Raw genomic sequence first — 20,570 nt, forward strand, 5'->3', positions numbered from 1 at the left:
CAGAAGCAGTCAATTTTCTTAAAGCTGAGAGAGGTGTTCCCTCCCCAGTAAGGGGAGGTATATAACAGCAATTGAGGGGACAGGAGCTGGGGATGTATTGGGCCAGAAACAAATTCAAGAACATACTTTTCTTATGCTATTCTTTTTTCTATTTACTGCACCCATTGTTTATCTGTTATTCTTGCACATGCTAATCAATTCAGTCATTTCATTATACTATTCATGCAGTTACAGCTTGCATACCATCCTTTCTCTTACAGTTATGCACATACTACATCTACAGTGGGGCAAAAAAGTATTTAGTCAGTCACCAATTGTGCAAGTTCTCCCACTTAAAAAGATGAGAGAGGCCTGTAATTGTCATCATAGATAGACCTCATATGAGAGACAATATGAGAAAACAAATCCAGACAATCACATTATCTGATTTGGAAAGAATTTATTTGCAAATTATGGTGGAAAATAAGTATTTGGTCACCTACAAACAAGCAAGATTTCTGGCTCTCACAGATCTGTAACTTCTTCTTTAAGAGGCTCCTCTGTCCTCCACTCATTACCTGTATTAATGGCACCTGTTTGAACTTGTTATCAATATAAAAGACACCTGTCCACAACCTCAAACAGTCACACTCCAAACTCCACTATAGTGAAGACCAAAGAGCTGTCGAAGGACACCAGAAACAAAATTGTAGACCTGCATCAGGCTGGGAAGACTGAATCTGCAATAGGCAAGCAGCTTGGTGTGAAGAAATCAACTGTGGGAGCAATAATTAGAAAATGGAAGACATACAAGACTACTGATAATCTCCCTCGATCTGGGGCTCCACGCAAGATCTCACCCTATGAGTCAACATGATCACAAGAACGGTGAGCAAAAATCCCAGAACCACACGGGGGGACCTAGTGAATGACCTGCAGAGAGCAAAGGCAACGATCAGTATCACACTATGCCGCCAGGGACTCAGATCCTGCAGTGCCAGACGTGTCCCCCTGCTTAAGCCAGTACATGTCCGGGCCCGTCTGAAGTTTGCTAGAGAGCATTTGGATGATCCAGAAGAGGATTGGGAGAATGTCCTATGGTCAGATGAAACCAAAGTAGAACTGTTTGGTAGAAACACAACTCGTCGTGTTTGGAGGAGAGAATGCTGAATTGCATCCAAAGAACACCATACCTACTGTGAAGCATGGGGGTGGCAAAATCATCTTTTGGGGCTGTTTCTCTGCAAAGAGACCAGGACGACTGATCTGTGTACAGGAAAGAATGAATGGGGCCATGTATCGTGAGATTTTGAGTGCAAACCTTCCATCAGCAAGGGCATTGAAGATGAAACGTGGCTGGGTCTTTCAGCATGACAATGATCCCAAACACACCGCCCGGGCAATGAAGGAGTAGCACTCCGTAAGAAGCACTTCAAGGTCCTGGAGTGGCCTAGCCAGTCTCCAGATCTCAACCCCATAGAAAACCTTTGGAGGGAGTTGAAAGTCCGTGTTGCCCAGCGACACCCCCAAAACATCACTGCTCTAGAGGAGATCTGCATGGAGGAATGGGCCAACATACCAGCAACAGTGTGTGCCAACCTTGTGAAGACTTACAGAAAACGTTTGACCTCTGTCATTGCCAACAAAGGATATATAACAAAGTATTGAGATGAACTTTTGATATTGACCAAATACTTATTTTCCACCATAATTTGCAAATAAATTCTTTCCAAATCAGACAATGTGATTGTCTGGATTTGTTTTCTCATTTTGTCTCTCATAGTTGAGGTCTACCTATGATGACAATTACAGGCCTCTCTCATCTTTTTAAGTGGGAGAACTTGCACAACTGGTGGCTGACTAAATACTTTTTTGCCCCACTGTACATCTGTTTTTAACTTGTTAAGTTTGCATTTAATAAATGCAAATAAGCAGGTAAAGGAAGAATCTTTGTCCTGGAACTTTTCTCTTTATATCGCCTTCCAAATTTTATTTGCTGGTTGAAGAATATGCTGAAACTGATTTTGGAAGATAATTAATGGACTTAAGGTCATAATTCCAGTTTCCCAGATATTTTATTATATGTTTTATATGTATTTCTTGATATTCAATTGATAATATTAAACTATTTTCTAATCTGTTCTTTTCCAAGGGAATATATGGCCTAGAAGATGCTGTTGCTGAAATAAAAGGTTTAAAAAAGCAACTCAAAATAAGAAATAGTGAAATTGAATCATTAATTAAAGAAGTTAATAAACTTGAATTTAAAATCAATGATCTTCTTGATGAAAATGAAGATCTTCGGGAACAGCTAGGTATGAGCACATCAGATTTATTAGATAACTTGATATTTAAATAATATATTTAGCATGTTTTGATTATCTTGTTTTCTCCAGAGTTTTTAAAGCTATCTTGAGGTATTGAACCGATACTTTCTTCATATGCGAATTTGGGCAACGTGTCTTCTGCTTGTTTGTAGAGAGATTAAAGCAATTTTATATTTTGGTCTGGATTTTAAGGGCATTGAAAAGGTGCTTAACAGATAACACTTTTACTAACATTGGCAGTGTTATCAAATAACCCATTGTGGATGCATCTGCAGCATGGTAGGAATTGGGAGTGGAATGAAAAGTGAGGAATTTTTTAACCATATGGAGGGATTTTTTTCCTTTGGATTTTGGTCTTTATTTTCATTTTATTAAGTTTACATATTGTTATTAATATTAAGGAGCACTATGCCAAGTAGGTCAGTTGGATTTGTCTAAATTTACTTCACTGTATGTGTGTATACACAAACGTGTCTATGTATGTGTCTATAAATACACATGTATGTGTATTCTATATATGTACACACACACACATACATACATATATATTTATATATATAATATCTGTTTAAAATGTTCAGTTGGATAAAACAGTGAATCATAGGACAATCACTTTTGAATCAATGGTTAGCCAAGGTCATGTGATCATCTTTCCAAAGTTGCCTCCAGCTTCCTACAAGGAAAGTCAATAGGGAAGCCAGCAGAAGTCAAATGTTGCTCCCGTTCTACTGATTTTTCCCCCATCTGTAGTCACACTGTTTCTCTGTTAGGGTAAGGAAATATCTCTGAAAAAGACCCAAGTCATGGGTGTTCTACTTTATGTGTGTGTTTATGTGTGTGTGTGTGTGTGTGTGTGTGTGTGTGTGTGTGTCTGAGTGTATGGCTCCCAAAACCAAGAAAGACACATGGAGTTGCTTCTAAGCAGTTTCCTTTATTCCTTACCTATGGATAGAAATCTTGTCAAAATAAATAATTACTTACATCATTAAAGATATATTCTCAGAACTTCTAGGGAGGAACTATCTTGACCCTCTTTCTCTCAACAAATATCTAAACTTTGCTGTCACTTGCTACCCTGGGAATCCAGATTATATTCTACTCCAGTATATGTTTGTGTGTGTGCAGGTATACACATATGTATGTACACACATATACACACACACATATGTATGTACACAGATATCCACATACATATTAAGAATTAAGATTATTTTCCTTTATTGCATAGAAAATAAATACACATAAATACCGAGAGAATAATTAGCTCAAATTTTAACTGTAGGTGCTGTCTGCTGAGCTTGGTGGTTTTCTTGCAGATGTTTTGTTATGCAAACTAAGTAACATCATCAGTGCTGTATCAAAATCAGACAAAACCAATAACCTAATAATAAATGGTTAAGTCTAAAAGAACTAGCCCAATGCTGCTACTATGATGAAAGGGTGGTCTGTTTTTGCCAGGTTTAGTAAAAATCTGCATTTTCAACATAACTGAATTTAGAAATGAATATCGAAGGACAAAGAAAATGAATACAATGGCTGAGGCTTTTGCTCAGTATAGATACTTAACTAAGAAAAAATGAAAAGTGTCAACAAGTTCCTATGTGGGAAGAGATACTCTCTCTCAGTGCATCTTGCCATATCATCCAGTCCAGCAATTTCATAATCAAATCTACAAATAATCCCTAATGAATGCTCTGTTGCATTTTAGGGCTCGATCCAAAAACAATGATTGATTTAACTGAACTGAAAAAGAGCAAAGCATTAAAACAACAGCAGTACAAGGCTGAAAATCAAGTCTTACTGAAAGAGGCAAGTAATATTTTTCACTTAATGCTTTTCATAAAAATTAAAGTACAAAGAGAAATAATGCCATTTAAATTCAATGCAGATTGAAAGATTAGAAGAAGAAAGAGTTACCTTGAAACAACAAATCCGTAAATTGGCTCAGGAGAAAGGGAGAAGAGCTGCAACTTTAGGTAAGCTGGTACTTATTTTTTAAAAAATAATTTAGTGATGAGATTAATAATTGGTTTTTCTATCATTCCTGCTCAATCAAATAATATTTTCCAATACAGGAGTCAGACTAAATAATTCTAAATAACAAAATCACTCAGAATCACTTTGTATAGCAAGAGGGTGGCATACAAATTTAATAAAAAAGAAACAAATTCTTAGTTTTATTGAACATGTTACAAGTATGATGTAGTCTTTCATTGCGAACATAGTATTTTCCATTAAACTATATAGAAAAGAATTTGCTAAACTTTAGTACTGTGTCTGATCTGTTACTAAATGTCTTTTTATTTAAGTAGTTGTTCTGTAATCTACATCAGGTTAATCAGTGTTGATAGTTCCTGTTTCTGCTTTATGAGATTCTTCACTTCTTTTACATAGTGGGATAAAAGTTTGAACTGCTATCTTTTATACATTGTTGACATCTCCTGCCAATCTAAGACATCCAAACATTGAGGATTTTTTATACTTTCTTTGGTAAAGTCTATTTCTTAACTTTTACTTCTCAGATCCTCCCTAAGTTAATTTTGTCTGAAAAATTTGTTCCAAGTAGGACTGGATGCAGATGATCTACAGCTGATTGATAATTTTACTGAAGATTTGAAGATGAAAAGAGAGAGACCTGAGTTAATGAGTACATCTAACTTCGATAAACTTAAAACAAAGGTAGTCATTCTTTTGAACTTCCATTTTGACTGAATTTCTGAAAGTATACAACTTTGAAAAAAACTATACTCTATACAAGAAAATATATTTTAAAAACTGTTTCATAATGTGTAATACTTTGTTATTTCCTTATGTGGCTGAGTAGAATATTAAGCATTATTCATTTTGAGAATACACTTCTACATATATACATACATGCATGCATGCATACATACATACATACATATATATAAATAAAAGAAAAGAAAGCATACTTTAGGATAAAATAATTATTTGATTTTCTGAAAGATCTGTGGAATTAAACTGAGTTTTTCCAAGTCTATCTGAAAAAGTGAAAAAGGTTTCTTTTTTCATTCTCAACTTGCTCCACAGGTACAAGTGGAAGATAACAGTGATAGTTCTAAGGCTTTTACAGTAGATGAGCTTTACAATTCACTAGAGCAAACATCCACAGAAATTCTAGGGACAGCTTTATGTTCAGTCAGCAATAAGAATTTGAACAGCATAGATTGTTCAGTTTCATTTTCTGTGCTGGAAAGAACTGAAAAGGATGATAAAAAGCATATACAAAGAGAGGAAAGGGAGATGAAGAAAATGGAAGCTTCTTGTCAAGCCCAAATGCCGTTGTGCTCTGTACAGAAACTATTCTTGGATTCTTCTCTGTTCAGGAAGCCTATGTCATCCTATATAGTGCAGGAAATCCTGTTAAAAAATGAGAAAGACAATTCTGAAGTAAAATTGATGGATTTGAGAACAGATTTGCAAGACACCGGCAAAGACCTATATTTTTCAGAATCGTGGCCGGTAGAGCTCTTGGAAGGAGAATTTGATTGTGATCAATCATTGAAGGCATATCAGATAGATCGAGTTGAAAATCTCATAAGACAGCTGAGGAGTGAAATAATGTTCCTTAGGTCAGAGGTGAGACACCTTCCTCATATATTTTTAGGTTACTACCTCATAGTACTTATCATAATTATGGCTAGATCATAATATTTATTTGAATAAATTGTCATTGCCTGAGTGGCATTAACTGGAGAGATGAGCATTTCCCTATTTGCATAGCAGAATTATAATGACGCTGTAATAAGATTGTGCTAAGAAAGAAAGGGGAATGTATAACATAATCTATCTGTAGATAGGACAGTCTGTTAGATTTATCCAGCAAGACTTATCTTAGTCTATTGTATAAACATTTTGAGAAAAAGAGATTCAAATAGGTCCTGCCTTCATAATTTCATTAATACAAAAGGGGTAAGGTGTTTCTATCTTTATTTTTAATAGTTTGTGGCCAAATCTCTAATTCTTTGTTCCTTGCTTGTGCCCTACAATTAAGGAGCTTAATAACTTGATCATCTAGAACAGGGGGGTTAAACTTCTGACCCGTGGGCTGGACACGTCACGAGGAAACCGTGCCCACCCTATTGCCGGCAGTGGGGAAAAAGTTCCGATACATCGCGCGATGTCATGTGACATTGCGAGTTTGATATGTCTGGTCTAGAAACTCTTTAGTAATTACTAGATAGGTAACCACAGGTTGACAAGACATAGGTAATATTAAAGCTTTTTGATGCTAAAACATAGATAATGATGCACTAATTATTACTTATTCTTCAGAATGAGCAGATATTAAGAGACTTGTTTGCCAAGAACACACTGAATAAAAATGCAGAGCTAGAGCTTGACAGATGCAGGAGCCAGAAATTTGAGGTAGTTCAAGGTTCCAAATATAATATAAAAAATCTTTGTGTTTTGTAGCATGATAAGTATTAAATTATTTCATATTTTGTGACTGTAATTACTGCCTTGCCTGTAGCATTCGATTGTCAACCGTATATTCAAACATACTGTATCATATACATTGTTGAAAATGTATGACATATGTTTTAACTGTGATTCTTTAACTTCTTAGTTTATTAACTAATTCAGCTTTTTAAAATGGAATTCTGTTTTTTATGCTTATATCATTTTTGTTGACAGAATGACTACCTTGCCAAAGAATTAAATGAACGAGAAAAAAATTTGGAACAAAACAGGATTGTAATAATGAAATTGAAATCCAATTGTAAGCTGCATTTTTAATTTTTTAAATTGCTTTAGTCTAAAGTAAAAAAAATGCATTAAAATGAAAAATACATACAGAAAATTGCTCAGTTTTCTGAGTAACATTGATCAATATTTTCATTATATTAATAGAGACATTTAACAGGCAAAAAGTGAATATTGGCAATCTAAAAGTGTTATATATAACCCACTTTCCTTTTTTCAATAACAATAAACTAGGTTATCCCAAAAAGTAAGTTAACTGCATGAATAAGGGTCAAGATTCTACTTCCTTCTCAAATGTTTTCCAAATATGTCTTGCAAATTTTAATGTTGAAAGTATAATAGAATTATGGCTAAAAGGGAGTCAAGCTTCTGCCTTAATATTAGATGAATATAGCTTTCTAATTGTACACATAGTAGATTTGAGGCTTGTTCACTTACAGTCAGTAGAGAAATAAATGTCAAAATAATTGTTGATTGGTAAAGTTGAAAGCTAGGAAAGTTGAAACTGTAATTTTAATAAAGAATATCTAAAGGTTTATAGTTCCCATAAGAAATGTAACTACATGTAAACTGCAACAGTTAGCGGATCAACCAAAATTAAACTTGGTCTCTGTTTTAAATCTTGCAAACCTTTGCATAAACTAGAGGATGGCAAACTCTGCCATAAGGGACTTTATGCCATGAGAAATATCCTCAGTGCATAACAGTAAGTAGTAAAGAACCCTAAAATGAAATCACAGATAAAATCATAAAGCAACCAAACAAAATAGAAATTGTGTTATCAGTAAACCAATCAATTGTGTTTTTAATAATTTTCTAAAGCTTTATTAAAACTAATCATATTTCAGGAAGCAGGGAATTCCATAGTATTTGCATCATCACAGAGAAACAACATTTGTGAGCCTCCACACCCCTAATCAAATGTTGCACCCAAACTGCCTTCACAACTGCCAACAATTGGGCTGTTGCTTTCTAGACTAACTGAAAGTTGTTTATGAATTTCAAATACCAATATAGAATAGTACAACTAAGTGGCAATAAGGAGTCAAGTCGCTGTTTCAAGCATTAAAAATGCATATGCATGTGAAAAAAAATTTCCATGGTGTCCAGATGTGAACAATACGCATTGTAATTGTAGTGAAAGAGTTAGTACAAGAAAACAAGCACCTTCAACAAGGCATGAAAGAAATTTTACAAGCGATAAAGGATATGCAAAATGATCCAGGTGTGAAAGATGGAGAAAATGCTCTTATGATTCCTAGTCTGGAGCGGTTAGTAAATGTGAGTCTCTTGTTTTATTTTAATTATTTAGCTTAATTGAATCTCTCCCATTATTCAATGGATTTCATGTTATAAAAAATAGCACATAAAATGAAAATATATCAGTTATGCCTCTTGCTGAATATAACTGAAAGTTTTACAGAATTTGAAACAAACTATAGCAACAATAAATCCCTATAAGTGTTTACAGGGGATTTACAGGCCCGCTGGCTGAGGAATTGTGGGAGTTGAAGTCCACAAGTCATAAAAGGGCTAAGTTTGAAGACCCCTGGTTTACAACCTCCTGACAGAATTCCTAAAAATGGGATCCTCCTCTAAGGTCATCTAGAAGGCATGTACCATCTTTTCATGCCTAAAGTGAAATGTTTGGGATTAGGATCTAACTGGAGGAGCCAAATGTTTTTACCCTTATCAGAAGAGACTAAAAAAAAAGAGGTAGTAGGCAGTTGCTGAGAGTGTTGCAGTCCATTCTGCAAAAATATAAACTCACCATACTTTGCATTGTAAATTATATATTATAATGGTTATGGAAGTAAGGTGTGCATCAGCAGTCTTTCATGAATTTGCCCATAGCCCTGATCAGCAATATTAATACCATGCTGCTCTACCTCTGTATTCATACAACTATACAAAATGTTTCATATGCTCTAAAGGCAGAGATAAGTGGACTGAATTTTACTAAGCTGTTTGAAGCTGTTTTGTTAGTGAAGATAAGTACAAAATAATGGCTTGGGGTGAGATAAAGACAAAGATGAAGGCTTGCATAAGGGACCAAAATCAATTTCCTGCCCAGATCGCCATATCTTATCTTGAAGAAAAAATAAATTTCTAGTGAATGTTTTTTCCCTTTTAATTTTCTTGAAAATCTTTTGGAAATAGTAATGCCTAGTATTTGCAGTTTGCATATAGATTGATTCCCTTTGTTTTCCTCATTCCTTAGAATTTTTTCTCTAAGAGAGTTATAGAATAGTGCTGGTGTCTGTTTTCAAATGTGATATGTTTTTTATTCATTGCACTTTGGAGATATGTTTCATGTCATCATAGAAATCATTCTTCAAGATTTTAAATTAAGCTCTATTAAGCTATAGAGCAGTGGTGGCGAACCTATGGCACCCGTGCCAGAGGCGGCACTCAGAGCCCTCTCTGTGGGCACGTGCGCCGTTGCCCCAGCCCTGCCTCTCCCCGTGGCCCCCTCCTTACCAGCAGCTTTCCCCGGAGGAGAGTTGCCCCCAGGCACGGCCCGCACTGAGCACCGCAGCCAAACACTTGGTAGCTGGGCAGCGGGGACAGGACTCCGCCCTCGCGCCCCATCGTGTGCTGATGATGCTGCAGGGTGCGGGCAGAGGGCATGGCTGCCATGGCGCTGCTGGGCCGCCTGGTCGATCTGCAGTGTGCCATGGAGGTGGTGGGTGGCCTGGTGGGTGGGGTGGGGGCAGGGCAGGGCAGGCTGGAGCAGGGTGGCGGGGCGGGGCAGATTTTGGGCATTCGGTCTGTAAAAGGTTTGCCATCACTGCTATAGAGCATTAAATAAATTTACAACATATTAGGATGAAGTTATTAGATGGGTCTCAGATATTTTATTATTTATTTATTTGTATTTCTGAACCACTCATCTCACTTAAAAAGGGATCCTGATTAGAGTACAATAAAAAATAAAAAACTTTAAAAAATTAAAATATAATTAATATTAATTATAATTATTTTTTGGGGGGAGGAAGCAAAAATAATTAAGATCTGTTAAAAATCAATTGAGAAGGCAAAGAGAGGGCTCTCAGGGCATTATCTAGCCCCAAGGCTGCATACTTCTTTGGGCTCCCTCTGCAAGGCTGCAGAACCTTGTTTGAACTCCTGTTTGAAAGGCCAGGAGAATGGGGGCCTGCCTCACTTCTAGGGAGAGAATATTCCACAGGACAGGGACAATGTCAGAGAAGGCTCTATTTTTAGATTGTGCCAGTCAGAATTCTTTAACTGACAGTTTACATAGCATACCTTTCTTGCCTGACCAGGTGGAACAGGTCAATGTAATGGGACGAAAGCAGTTCTGTAGGTACCATGGCCTTATTTAGCCTTATTTTAATCTATGAATCCAGCAAGATCACTTGTTATAGTTTCAGATGATAGGAATCATAGTCCCAAACTTTTGGAGAGCACTAGTTTTTTATCTCTCATACAAACACACACACACACACACACACGTACATACATACATACATGCATTAACAGATCCTGTGGAGTACTTGGATAACTAATAGATTTCTATTGTTTGGGGGAACTGAAAATTTTCCATAATTTAATTGAAAATACTTATTTTTGTGATGAACATTGTTGACAGGCAATTGAATTAAAGAATGCAGAAGGAGCTTTTGATGCCAGCTTGCATTTGAGGGCTCAAGTGGACCAGCTGACAGGCCGAAATGAAGAATTGCGCAAAGAATTGAGGGAATCTCGAAAAGAAGCAATAAACTTTTCTAACCAGCTAGCTAAAGCAAATACAAAAGTATGTATGTTACCTTGGCTTTCAAAATGATCTCTGCTACTACTGGAAAAAAGTCTCAGTCAGAGTTATTTGTGTTGCAAATTGTTTTTAATGGAATTGCTTTGTTGAATGTTGTTTGTTTGTCTGTGGGCTGCATTACTGAATTATATCTGTTGTGACTGACATAATGATGTTCCAGGTGTTCTTCTGCTGGACTTGTTTGAAAGCTGTTAAAATATATGAAGCTTTACATATAGTGTGATTTGGTACTATGGAGTTCCAGGGAAGGTTTTCTAATTTATAACTATGGAATTTTCCAGTAGTGTTAGTGAGATGGGCTAGATAAAACTTCAAAGATTTTTGAGATTTCCCCCCCTGCATTGTTATTTTCTAATGTTTATTTTTCAGATTGCAAATCTAGAAAATGAAATTGATATGCTGAAAAAATCAGAAGGTGGCAGCATAGTATTTAAATCACTAAATCTTCCAGAAGGGATATCTCCTTCTAGTGTGAACATAATTAATTCTCAGAATGAATATTTAATACACCTTTTGCAGGTAAGTAAACTAAATAGCATATATATTTTTATATGTCCAACCTGTCAGATTTTTTTCCATATACAGAAACAAAAGTTCAGGAAGAAGATGCAAATAGGGTTTCTTCATTCATGAGAGTTAAACTTAGTAGCTTTTCAATTAATATTTTTTCCTAAAAACTAATTATAGACAAGTATGAATGCTTATTATACAATACATATAAATTTATATGTATATTACACACAAACACACAAAATAGCATGCGCATAGGATGTTTTGTTAGTAGATGCTTATACAATTAAAGCCATTGTTGTGAAGCATTAATTCACTAACTTCATTAACTTCAAGAAAACAATAACATTGGAACTGAAGTAGAGAGTTATCATATTTTTAATATAAGTGTATTATTAGGAATTTGAAAATAAAGAACAGCTCTTCAAAAAATTAGAAGAGGCAATAGAAGAATATAAGAGAAAATTTGCAGTTATCCGCCATCAACAAGGCTTGCTGTATAAAGAATATCAAAGGTATAGTGATTTTTCCTTCTGATTCTTTTGATTAGAAAGTCAAAATATCTTTGTTAATGGAAGAAGTGAGAATTTTGTCTGATAGGTTTTTTGAGCTAGCCTATGACATAATAAATTCAACTCAGTTTATTAATAGTTTTTACTCCTTTATGGTTCATATTGCCAAATTACAAATTTTAAAACTGATACTATTGTGTCAAAAAGGAATATTTTGAAATCATGACAATCTTAGCTTTTTTCTATCTAAGATTGTTGAACAAAAAATTATTCATAACTTTTTAATCTAAACTATCAAAGCTAGGCATCCACCTAACTTGTTAAAAATATATTTTACAGGTTGATAAAAAGAAATTGCTTTTAAGTATGCATGCATTTATTTAAAAGCTTCTCTCTTTTTTAGTGAAAGAGAACACTGGCAAGTTGCTAATGAGAAAATACTACAGGAAAAGAAAAGATTGGAGTATCAAAAGGAGGAAGATGATATAAAAATAAAGGAATATACTGTAAGGAGATTATTTTCATTTGGATGTAGTAAATTTTAATTTACATGCAAACAAGAGAAAATGTTAACTATAATCCTAAGAATATCATTTAATTAGCTTTTTTCCTACAGTATTAGCAAGGGATCTTTGATTTGCTGAGGTTTTTACTTTTCCCCATACTTTATCACACAAAGAGGAATAGAGAGCAAAAGCTGTTTTCGTAGCTGTTAATGTACTTAGTTCTCTGAATAGATTCTTTTGGAAAATACTTGGGTCTGAGGGAAGGTGGAGTAGATTGATGGTGTGAATAAAGCTTCATAATCCAGAATGTTAATTATTCATGAGTAAAATGCTTACCAAATGTTGACTACAATGTCTATAATACTGGAAACTTCCCACAGGATTTATTAGATGCACTTGAAAAGGATAGTGATGATACTAAACAACTATTTGTGGATTATAGTAGAAAAATAAATGTTCTGAGAGTCAATGAAAGATCAATGACAAGACAATACGCAACATTACTTGAAATGGAAAGGCATCTTCGCAAAGAAAATGAGAAAATGAAGACTGAGATGGTATCAGTGGAGGTGACGGTTCGAGAGAAGATTGGATCTTTGCAAAGGTTCAAAGTATGTGTTACTTTATCCAAATTTGTTTATCTCATTGTATGGTTCAATTACACATAAATTGATTGGTTATGTGTTATCAAGTTCATGAATCCGGTATGTTGCTGTAGTCTCTCTTATAAGATTCCTGAAGTGCCCCCTGAAGTTTTCCATAAAATTCTGATAGTTATCTATAATAGGGTCATTGCATTTAATGATGGACAGGGCCCTTTGAGATACTGAGAGTATGAGGAGACTTTGTATAAAGGAAACTCACAACCAGTCAGTTGGAAATTCTGCTGCCTGGGTGAGTTCTCTGTAAAATAGGCAGCACTGCTGGAGCAGGTTTTGGTGCTGGAGCTATTGGTATAGAGGGTTCTGCATTTGTTGGCTCAAATGGAGCGTCATAGTTGATATATTATGCATTTTGACTGACACATTGCATATCTTGGTTTCCAAACCATCCTGGTGGCATAGAACAGCATCCAAAGTCACTTGGTCAGCTGCTGTACTGGCCTGCAGGTCAGATTCCATTCTGGTGGTTTCATTGCAATCCATTGACTAGATTAATGTCATGCGCAAAAGACAAGGGCCACACGTTAAATTCCAATTAAATTGATTTATTGTTCATGCCTATGCACAAAAATGCAGTTGACTAATGGTTAGCACTATTTTGGCACTAGATTAGGATTTATTTATTTGTATTTGTATTTATTATTTTTACAAATAGCTCCTTCCTCCTTCTATTTTCCTAACAATAACAACCCTGTGAGGTGAGTTGGACTGAGAGAGTATCTGGCCCAAAGTCAACGAGCTGGCTTTTATGAAGGTTTGGACTTTATCAGCTTGTGGAAACATAGAAACTCTAGGCTGATTCTTTCTTTGACTCCACCCCAGGCTCTGCCATTCCTACAGATATATTTCTAGTAACTCTTGGAATAATAATTTCCTTGGGACCATTGACAACATTCTCCTGAAATCAGTATTTAAGCTTTTATATTTTAAAAAGCATTTTCTCTTTTTAATTTAGGAAATGGCAACTTTCAAGATAGCAGCATTGCAAAAAGCATTGGATGACAGCGTACCTCTAAATGATCTTGAAATGGCTAATAAACAATATAATGAGTTAACTGCTAAATACAGGGATATGCTTCAAAAAGATAACTTGCTTATTCAAAGAACAAACAATGTGGAACGCCTAGAGGTAATATTATTTATATTATATTACTTTGAACAAACTTTATATTGTTCCCTTCATCCTTCATTTACTTTTCAAGCTATTAGCAAATCCATTTGGATGCTTTATTATCAACAAGAATTAGAAGGGGATCTTTATGGAGTGGCCCCATGAAACTGCTGTTAAAGTCAAAGTATATTTCAGTCAGGCCAACATAGAAAAATCAGTACTATAATTACATTTAAATTATATTTACAATAGAAAAATAATGTAAATTTACATTTTCTTTCATAGCATGAGAACACATCTTTGAAAAATCAGATAGAATCTTTAAATAAGGAACTAGAAATTACAAAAGAGAAACTTCATACAATTGAACAAGCCTGGGAACAAACAGCAAAACTTGGTAAGCACATAGTTAGGGTAAAAAGGTATGGTAATGCATTTTACTCTTTTTCTGTAAAACTAAATATACAAGTTTGTATATTTTTTCTTTTTTGCTTGGGAAGTAATGGAATACCAATTTCACATTCTAAGTTTGGCAAGAGTAAAATTCTTAATTACATCCATGTATTGAGTTGAAAAAAAGAACACAGGTTTTAGTTATATCTCTGTTTCTTTTCTCCTGTATTAGAATGTTAACATATGTTAGGTGCCTTGTCCTGTTTGGGAAAGTTGGTTTCTTCTGTCTTCAGTGAAAAAATGAGGTATCTCAAACTCACAAATGGGATTAGATCATCAACAAATTATTAATCTACTATAATTGAACAACATTATGGTTAAGTCACTTGGGTCATATTCCTGCTTTCTTTTACATTAAAAGAATAAAGATTTTGGAAAATTTAATATATTCTCTATAACACTGTTATTACGGTATATTTTATTTCTATTCAAGGTATGTAGTGCATGTGAGTAGCATTTTATTGTATATGATGATGATATTATTATTGTTATTAGGAGACAGTACTACAGACAAAGCTACAAAGGCCATAACCAACAGTGAGATTGTTTCTATTTCTAAGAAAATTACTATGCTTGAAATGAAGGAACTAAATGAACGACAGAGAGCAGAGCATTGTCAGAGAATGTATGAACACCTACGAAATACATTAAAACAAGCAGAAGAACGTAACTTTGAACTAGAAACAAAATTTGCTGAGGTAGTTATTAATCTTTATTTACATAGCTTGCATAAAGTGTTTCATACAATTATAGATTGCTGTTTTATTTGTAATTATCTGTCATTGAATTATCTTGTTGGTTTTTTAAAAAAATCATGGTGATAGAGACTTTTAGGGACTATTGATTAAAATAGGGAGCATGTACATGCTCAAATTTTATACTGATGTAAAAGGTGCAGTAAGGTACGTATTTACCTGTGAGTAGCTTCCAGTGAGCTCAGTGAGCTATATTTCAAGTAAATAGGCAAATGATTATACTGTAAGTGAGTTTTGCTTTTGGAATCTAAGTAGATCTCGTTGTTGCTTCAGATTTCTGCCATTCATTCCTGCCTTTTGGATAATGGATTGGATGATCCATTAGCTGTGATTGCGATGGCCCTTGTAGAACAAACAGCAACATCAAACATATTTAATATATTATGTTATGTTATCTTATGTTATGTTATCTTATGTTATGTTTTAGGTTAGGTTAAGTTATGTCATATTACATTTATTATATAAATTATTTTTACAATGCTGCTGGCTACATTTGATATAAAAATCAAACTCCTGCATGTATTTCAAAGAGAAATGTCTTATGCTGTAATCTAATATCCCAAGTTCTAACAATATAAACAGCTATCAGATTAAATATATACAATACATGTCTTCTCACCTCTTGTCAGTAGTATTAGATTTAGCCTAGGCCGTACTCACTTTATTAGATCTTTATTTCAGTATTTGTAGAGAGTATTTGAAGATTTTATACATAATTCCTTTATTAGATAGGCATTTGTAAAACAGTATGCTTTGAAATATATTCATCTTTATTGTAATCAAATTAAAACACTGTTCCTAGACTTTTTGGCAAATATGCCATACGTTGAGTGAAATATACAATAGATATAGACAGATTGTGTTTTGAAGTGAGTTTCCTTCTAGTTTAATAAGTCAGAAGGAGTTAACAGATGCAACTGGAAAACAAAGATTTAAATCCTAAGCCTTAGTCAGATGTCGATGTTTTATATCTTATTCTTCATGTTTAGGAATGTCATAAAAATGTACATGATATAACTTGTCCAGCTGTATGTTTAGATATTGTTTTGTATTATCTCAGTAAAATTCATTTCAATTTGATCTTTCTTAGCTTACAAAAATCAACCTTGAAGCACAGAAGGTAGAACAATCTTTACGAGATGAACTGTCAAACAGTGTGAGTAAAGGAATAAATGAGGTGGATAAACGTCGAATAATGGAGCTAGAGAAAAGTGAAACTGAACTCAAGATTGAAGCATCAAAGTAAGTTTTAAACCGCATCCCTTTGCTGAAAAAAGAGGGAGTGTGCTGATAATTACCCAGCAGATCATCTTTTTCCTATATATGTATGTCACAAGTTCTTTTTAATGGAAAAATTTTAAGACAGGTTTTTGTTAAATTAACTTTTTTTTATTCCCAAACTCTTTTACAAACTTATGAAGCTTGGGGATTATTATAAAGAAAGCTTTCATGTGTCTCTTTAGAAAATATTCTCATTCATTTTATTAATTTTTAATTTAATATAAAAGAAAATCAGTTATTGCAAACTGAAGGAGTCAAACTATTTACATAATACATTCAAGATTGAACTCTTACAGCTTTTTCTGTTCTGGTTCTGAGAGCCATTTATGAGCAGAAAGAATAGTTGGTACTGGTATATTGTTATTTTAATAGTCCAATTTTAGGCCTTTTTTCTGATCTTGCCAACTCTTACAGTATCTTTTATTTCTGCCATAAGGTTAAGGGAGCTTTCTGATATAGCTAAGACACAAGTTACTGCACTGGAGAATCGGCAACAATTGAGAGATAAAGAAGTAGAATCACTTAGGATGCAGATTTTGGACTATCAGGTATGATTTCTGATACCAGCATAGTTTTTAATGCTCTTTTTAGTAATGTTCTTTTAAACACATTTAATTTATTTTTATTTTATTGGATTTTAGGTACAATCAGATGAAAAAACTCTTATTGCAAAATTACATCAGCATATTGTGGCACTTCAGGTTAGTGAGGCTACAGCTATAACTAAGTTGGCAGCTGCAGCATCAAAACTTCAGAAGACAGAGATCGCTAACATGCGCTTAGAGCAGAAACTGGATGACAAACAGCAAGCGTTATATTATGCAAGACTTGAGGGGAGAAATAGAGTCAAACATTTACGCCAAACTGTTCAGTCATTACGGAGGCAATTTAGTGGTGCTTTGCCCCTGGCTCAACAGGAAAAGTTCTCCAAGACTATGATTCAACTACAGAATGACAAACTTAAAACTATGGAAGATATCCAGCAAGCTCAGCAGGAACGTCGAAATGCAGAGAACAGAGCAGTGGAGTTGGAGATGAAATTAAAAGGAATAGAAGAACTAGTAGCCACTTTAAAAGATGCAAGAGGAGCCCAAAAGGTTAGATATTCAGTTTTAAATTGAAAGTTTTTATATGTAATCCTGCATATGCCAGATCAGGCTTTGGATATTATTCTCATCATCCATACCTATTTGAATGGTGTTGTATCCTTCTTAGTGGTACATAGTGATTTATATTTCTTTTCTAAAGTCATCTTGTTAGTTAGGGCTAGAAGATTATTAGATGTGCACTAAACTTTGTATAGGTACATCAAGAATTCCATTTCAAAGCCTTTAATTCCTTTCTGAAAAACTATAACAGTTGTTCAGTTCTTGACCATTATGCTACTTTACTGGAATTAATTAATTGTGCCATTTAAATTACTGTTGAGATTTGACTTATTATAAATTAACAGGTAATTGAGTGGCATGTGAAAATTGAAGAACTTCGCCTCCAAGAACTTAAGCTAAATCGTGAATTATCCAGGAAAAATGAGGAGATTAAATATTTAAAAAATATCCTCTCTGAATATGAACAGACAATCAATCATTTGGAAGAAGAAATTGTTCAGCAGGGCAAGGTACAAAAAAAATACCATTGTCAGTTTTTTTCTTAAAATAATTAATATATTCTTAAGAATGTTACTGTTGTTAATCTTTCATAAAAACATTTTTTGCGTGTAAGTTTATTTGTACCACTGTACTCTAATGGTGTCATTCCTAGATGTCATTCTTCATGTAAAATTCTGATCTATTGTAGTTCCACGAGGAGCGACAGATGGCCTGGGATAAAAGAGAAGTAGAATTAGAACGTCAGCTGGATATATACGATAGTCAGAAACAGGACATATTAAGTACAGCTCAGAAGGTAATTACATTGATTTAATGCCATATAATAGAACCATATTTGGGGTGGGGCTGCTTTCTTTATCTTCCATTTATTTCTCTCATTTACAGTTTAATGAAGCTGCAGGTACAGTTCCAGATCCTAGCTTGCCTCTTCCACATCAGCTTGAGCAAGCTCTTAAAACAGTTAGAGAGCAAAGTCGAACAATTCTGGAAATGCAAGTCACCTGTAAATCTGTAGAAGAGGTAATAGAACTACTCACCTAATTGAATCCTCTGCTTTTAATGATGTTATCAGATCAAGGGAGAGGGAGAAAATTATCAGTATTCAAGCGAGCTGAGGAACTGAGAGTGTTTTTAATTACTTTTCACAAATAATTAACAATACTTTATCACTTCAACAGTATATGGCTGGAAACCTGGATGTTTTAACCAGAAATTCTCGGGTTTTCCTAAATAAAAATGGAAAAATAGAAAATATTGTTAATGAAATGTCAGTATAACTATATGAACTTAATTTGATTTCTTGATAAAAGCATTTTAATTTTTGTGATTACCCTTAGCTAGTAGGATGATCAAATTCTGACCATTTAAGCCTTAATATATTTTACGATAGTTTAACTTATCAACATTAGTTGATAAATTAATGTGCCTTTTTATCTATGATGACTAAATACAAAATAAATGTATTACTACTGGCATTTTTAATATTGTAACTGGCTCTGATTCTACAGGATCTAAGCACAATAAAATGTTCAGCAAAAGATAAAATTAAATATTCCTACCAAAAACTTTACCAGCTAGTTCTTATGTTATTTTTTATATTTTATATTTTTATATTTTCTATTTCCAAAACTGCTATCTAGAAAATTCTGAGTTCCTTCTCTTGCAGTTGCCTCCGCTATCATTACCATTCCACTTTTATCCATACCACCATAAACCTGCCTCCCTGCTCTTTTGCTGGTATTTTTAACTTGAAGAAAGTTACAGTTAGAATTAATAATAATAATAATAATAAATAATAATAATAATAATAATAATAATAATAATAATGATGACTTGATAGGTAAACAAAATGCCAAATCCAGTCTGAACATCTGGCTGACTGTGCGATGATCCATAATAATAATAATAATAATAATAATAATAATAATAATAATAATAATAGTAATAATTATTATTCTGCATGCATGTTAGACTTAAGTCTGATTATATCACAATAGAAGTATAATTGATTGAAATGTCATGTAAAATGTTCGTATTGCTGAAAGTTCTTTTTATAACTATTTTTTCAATAATATGGATTTTTTTGGTTTCAGAAGCTAAAAGAAAAAGAAGCTGCTTTGTGGAAAGCAGAGCAAAACATCTTGTCACGAGACAAAGTCATAAATGAACTAAGACTGCAATTGCCAGCATCATCTGAAAGAGAGAAATTGGTAGTACAGCTAGATCAAATTGATGATTATACCCACCCTCATGCTCTGAAAATTGCACACCAGACCATTGCAAATATGCAAGCTAGATTAAATCAAAAAGAAGAAATTCTGAAAAAGTACCAACATCTTTTGGCCAAAGCACGAGAGGTATTATAATTTAGAACACTTAAATAAAAATGAAGGTGGAATATTTAGGTTTCATAATGGAAATTGTGAATAGGCTTGGAAAAAAACTTAGTATACCAATACTTTCAGTTGGCATTTTCTTAATATTTCAGTTTTTTTTTAATATTGTGTGCATCGTGAAAAATACTCCTAGATAGGCATACAAAGGAATGAAACTAACAGGTTAGTAGGGATGAAGAAGAAAAAAGAAACATAAATAGGTCACATATTAAATTTATATGTAATCTTATTTTGAAAATGGAAAATATGGAGAGTTAGTTTGGGTTTCTTTGTATTTCATAATAAATCTGATTTAGTATTTGAGTAGTTTTGGGAGGAATAAGTCTGCAGAAACAAAATGAGTCAATCACTGAATGAATTGAATAAATGAATATGTCTGCATATATATGTGTATGTATATGTGTGTGTGTGTGCATGCATATATGTATGTGTATAAAATCTGTTT

The 20,570-nt window shown here is 33.9% G+C and overlaps 1 protein-coding gene across 8 annotated transcripts in view; it reads left to right on the forward strand.

The window, feature by feature from the left end:
* CEP290 (centrosomal protein 290) overlaps positions 1–20,570 on the forward strand; it is a 71,341-nt gene that overhangs the window by 17,507 nt on the left and 33,264 nt on the right. For 6 of the 8 annotated variants that reach the window (XM_039365174.1, XM_039365178.1, XM_039365173.1 and 3 more), the window contains exons 14-35: positions 2,132–2,294; positions 4,015–4,115; positions 4,195–4,282; positions 4,873–4,985; positions 6,603–6,695; positions 6,966–7,050; positions 8,173–8,315; positions 10,648–10,812; positions 11,200–11,349; positions 11,740–11,855; positions 12,256–12,358; positions 12,739–12,969; positions 13,976–14,149; positions 14,417–14,528; positions 15,080–15,282; positions 16,430–16,581; positions 17,057–17,168; positions 17,262–17,717; positions 18,074–18,238; positions 18,418–18,525; positions 18,615–18,749; positions 19,823–20,086. In XM_039365174.1, coding sequence (XP_039221108.1) covers positions 2,132–2,294; positions 4,015–4,115; positions 4,195–4,282; positions 4,873–4,985; positions 6,603–6,695; positions 6,966–7,050; positions 8,173–8,315; positions 10,648–10,812; positions 11,200–11,349; positions 11,740–11,855; positions 12,256–12,358; positions 12,739–12,969; positions 13,976–14,149; positions 14,417–14,528; positions 15,080–15,282; positions 16,430–16,581; positions 17,057–17,168; positions 17,262–17,717; positions 18,074–18,238; positions 18,418–18,525; positions 18,615–18,749; positions 19,823–20,086 — 3,432 coding nt within the window. Of the gene's footprint in view, positions 1–2,131; positions 2,295–4,014; positions 4,116–4,194; positions 4,283–4,872; positions 4,986–5,333; positions 5,907–6,602; positions 6,696–6,965; positions 7,051–8,172; positions 8,316–10,647; positions 10,813–11,199; positions 11,350–11,739; positions 11,856–12,255; positions 12,359–12,738; positions 12,970–13,975; positions 14,150–14,416; positions 14,529–15,079; positions 15,283–16,429; positions 16,582–17,056; positions 17,169–17,261; positions 17,718–18,073; positions 18,239–18,417; positions 18,526–18,614; positions 18,750–19,822; positions 20,087–20,570 lie in introns of all 8 variants that reach the window. The other 2 variants (XM_039365179.1, XM_039365177.1) reach the window with 2 other exon arrangements.

The sequence above is a fragment of the Crotalus tigris genome, unplaced genomic scaffold (genome assembly GCF_016545835.1).
Source record: "Crotalus tigris isolate CLP2741 ecotype Arizona unplaced genomic scaffold, ASM1654583v1 scf7180000019971.1508617, whole genome shotgun sequence".
Classification (NCBI taxonomy): Eukaryota; Metazoa; Chordata; class Lepidosauria; order Squamata; family Viperidae; genus Crotalus; species Crotalus tigris.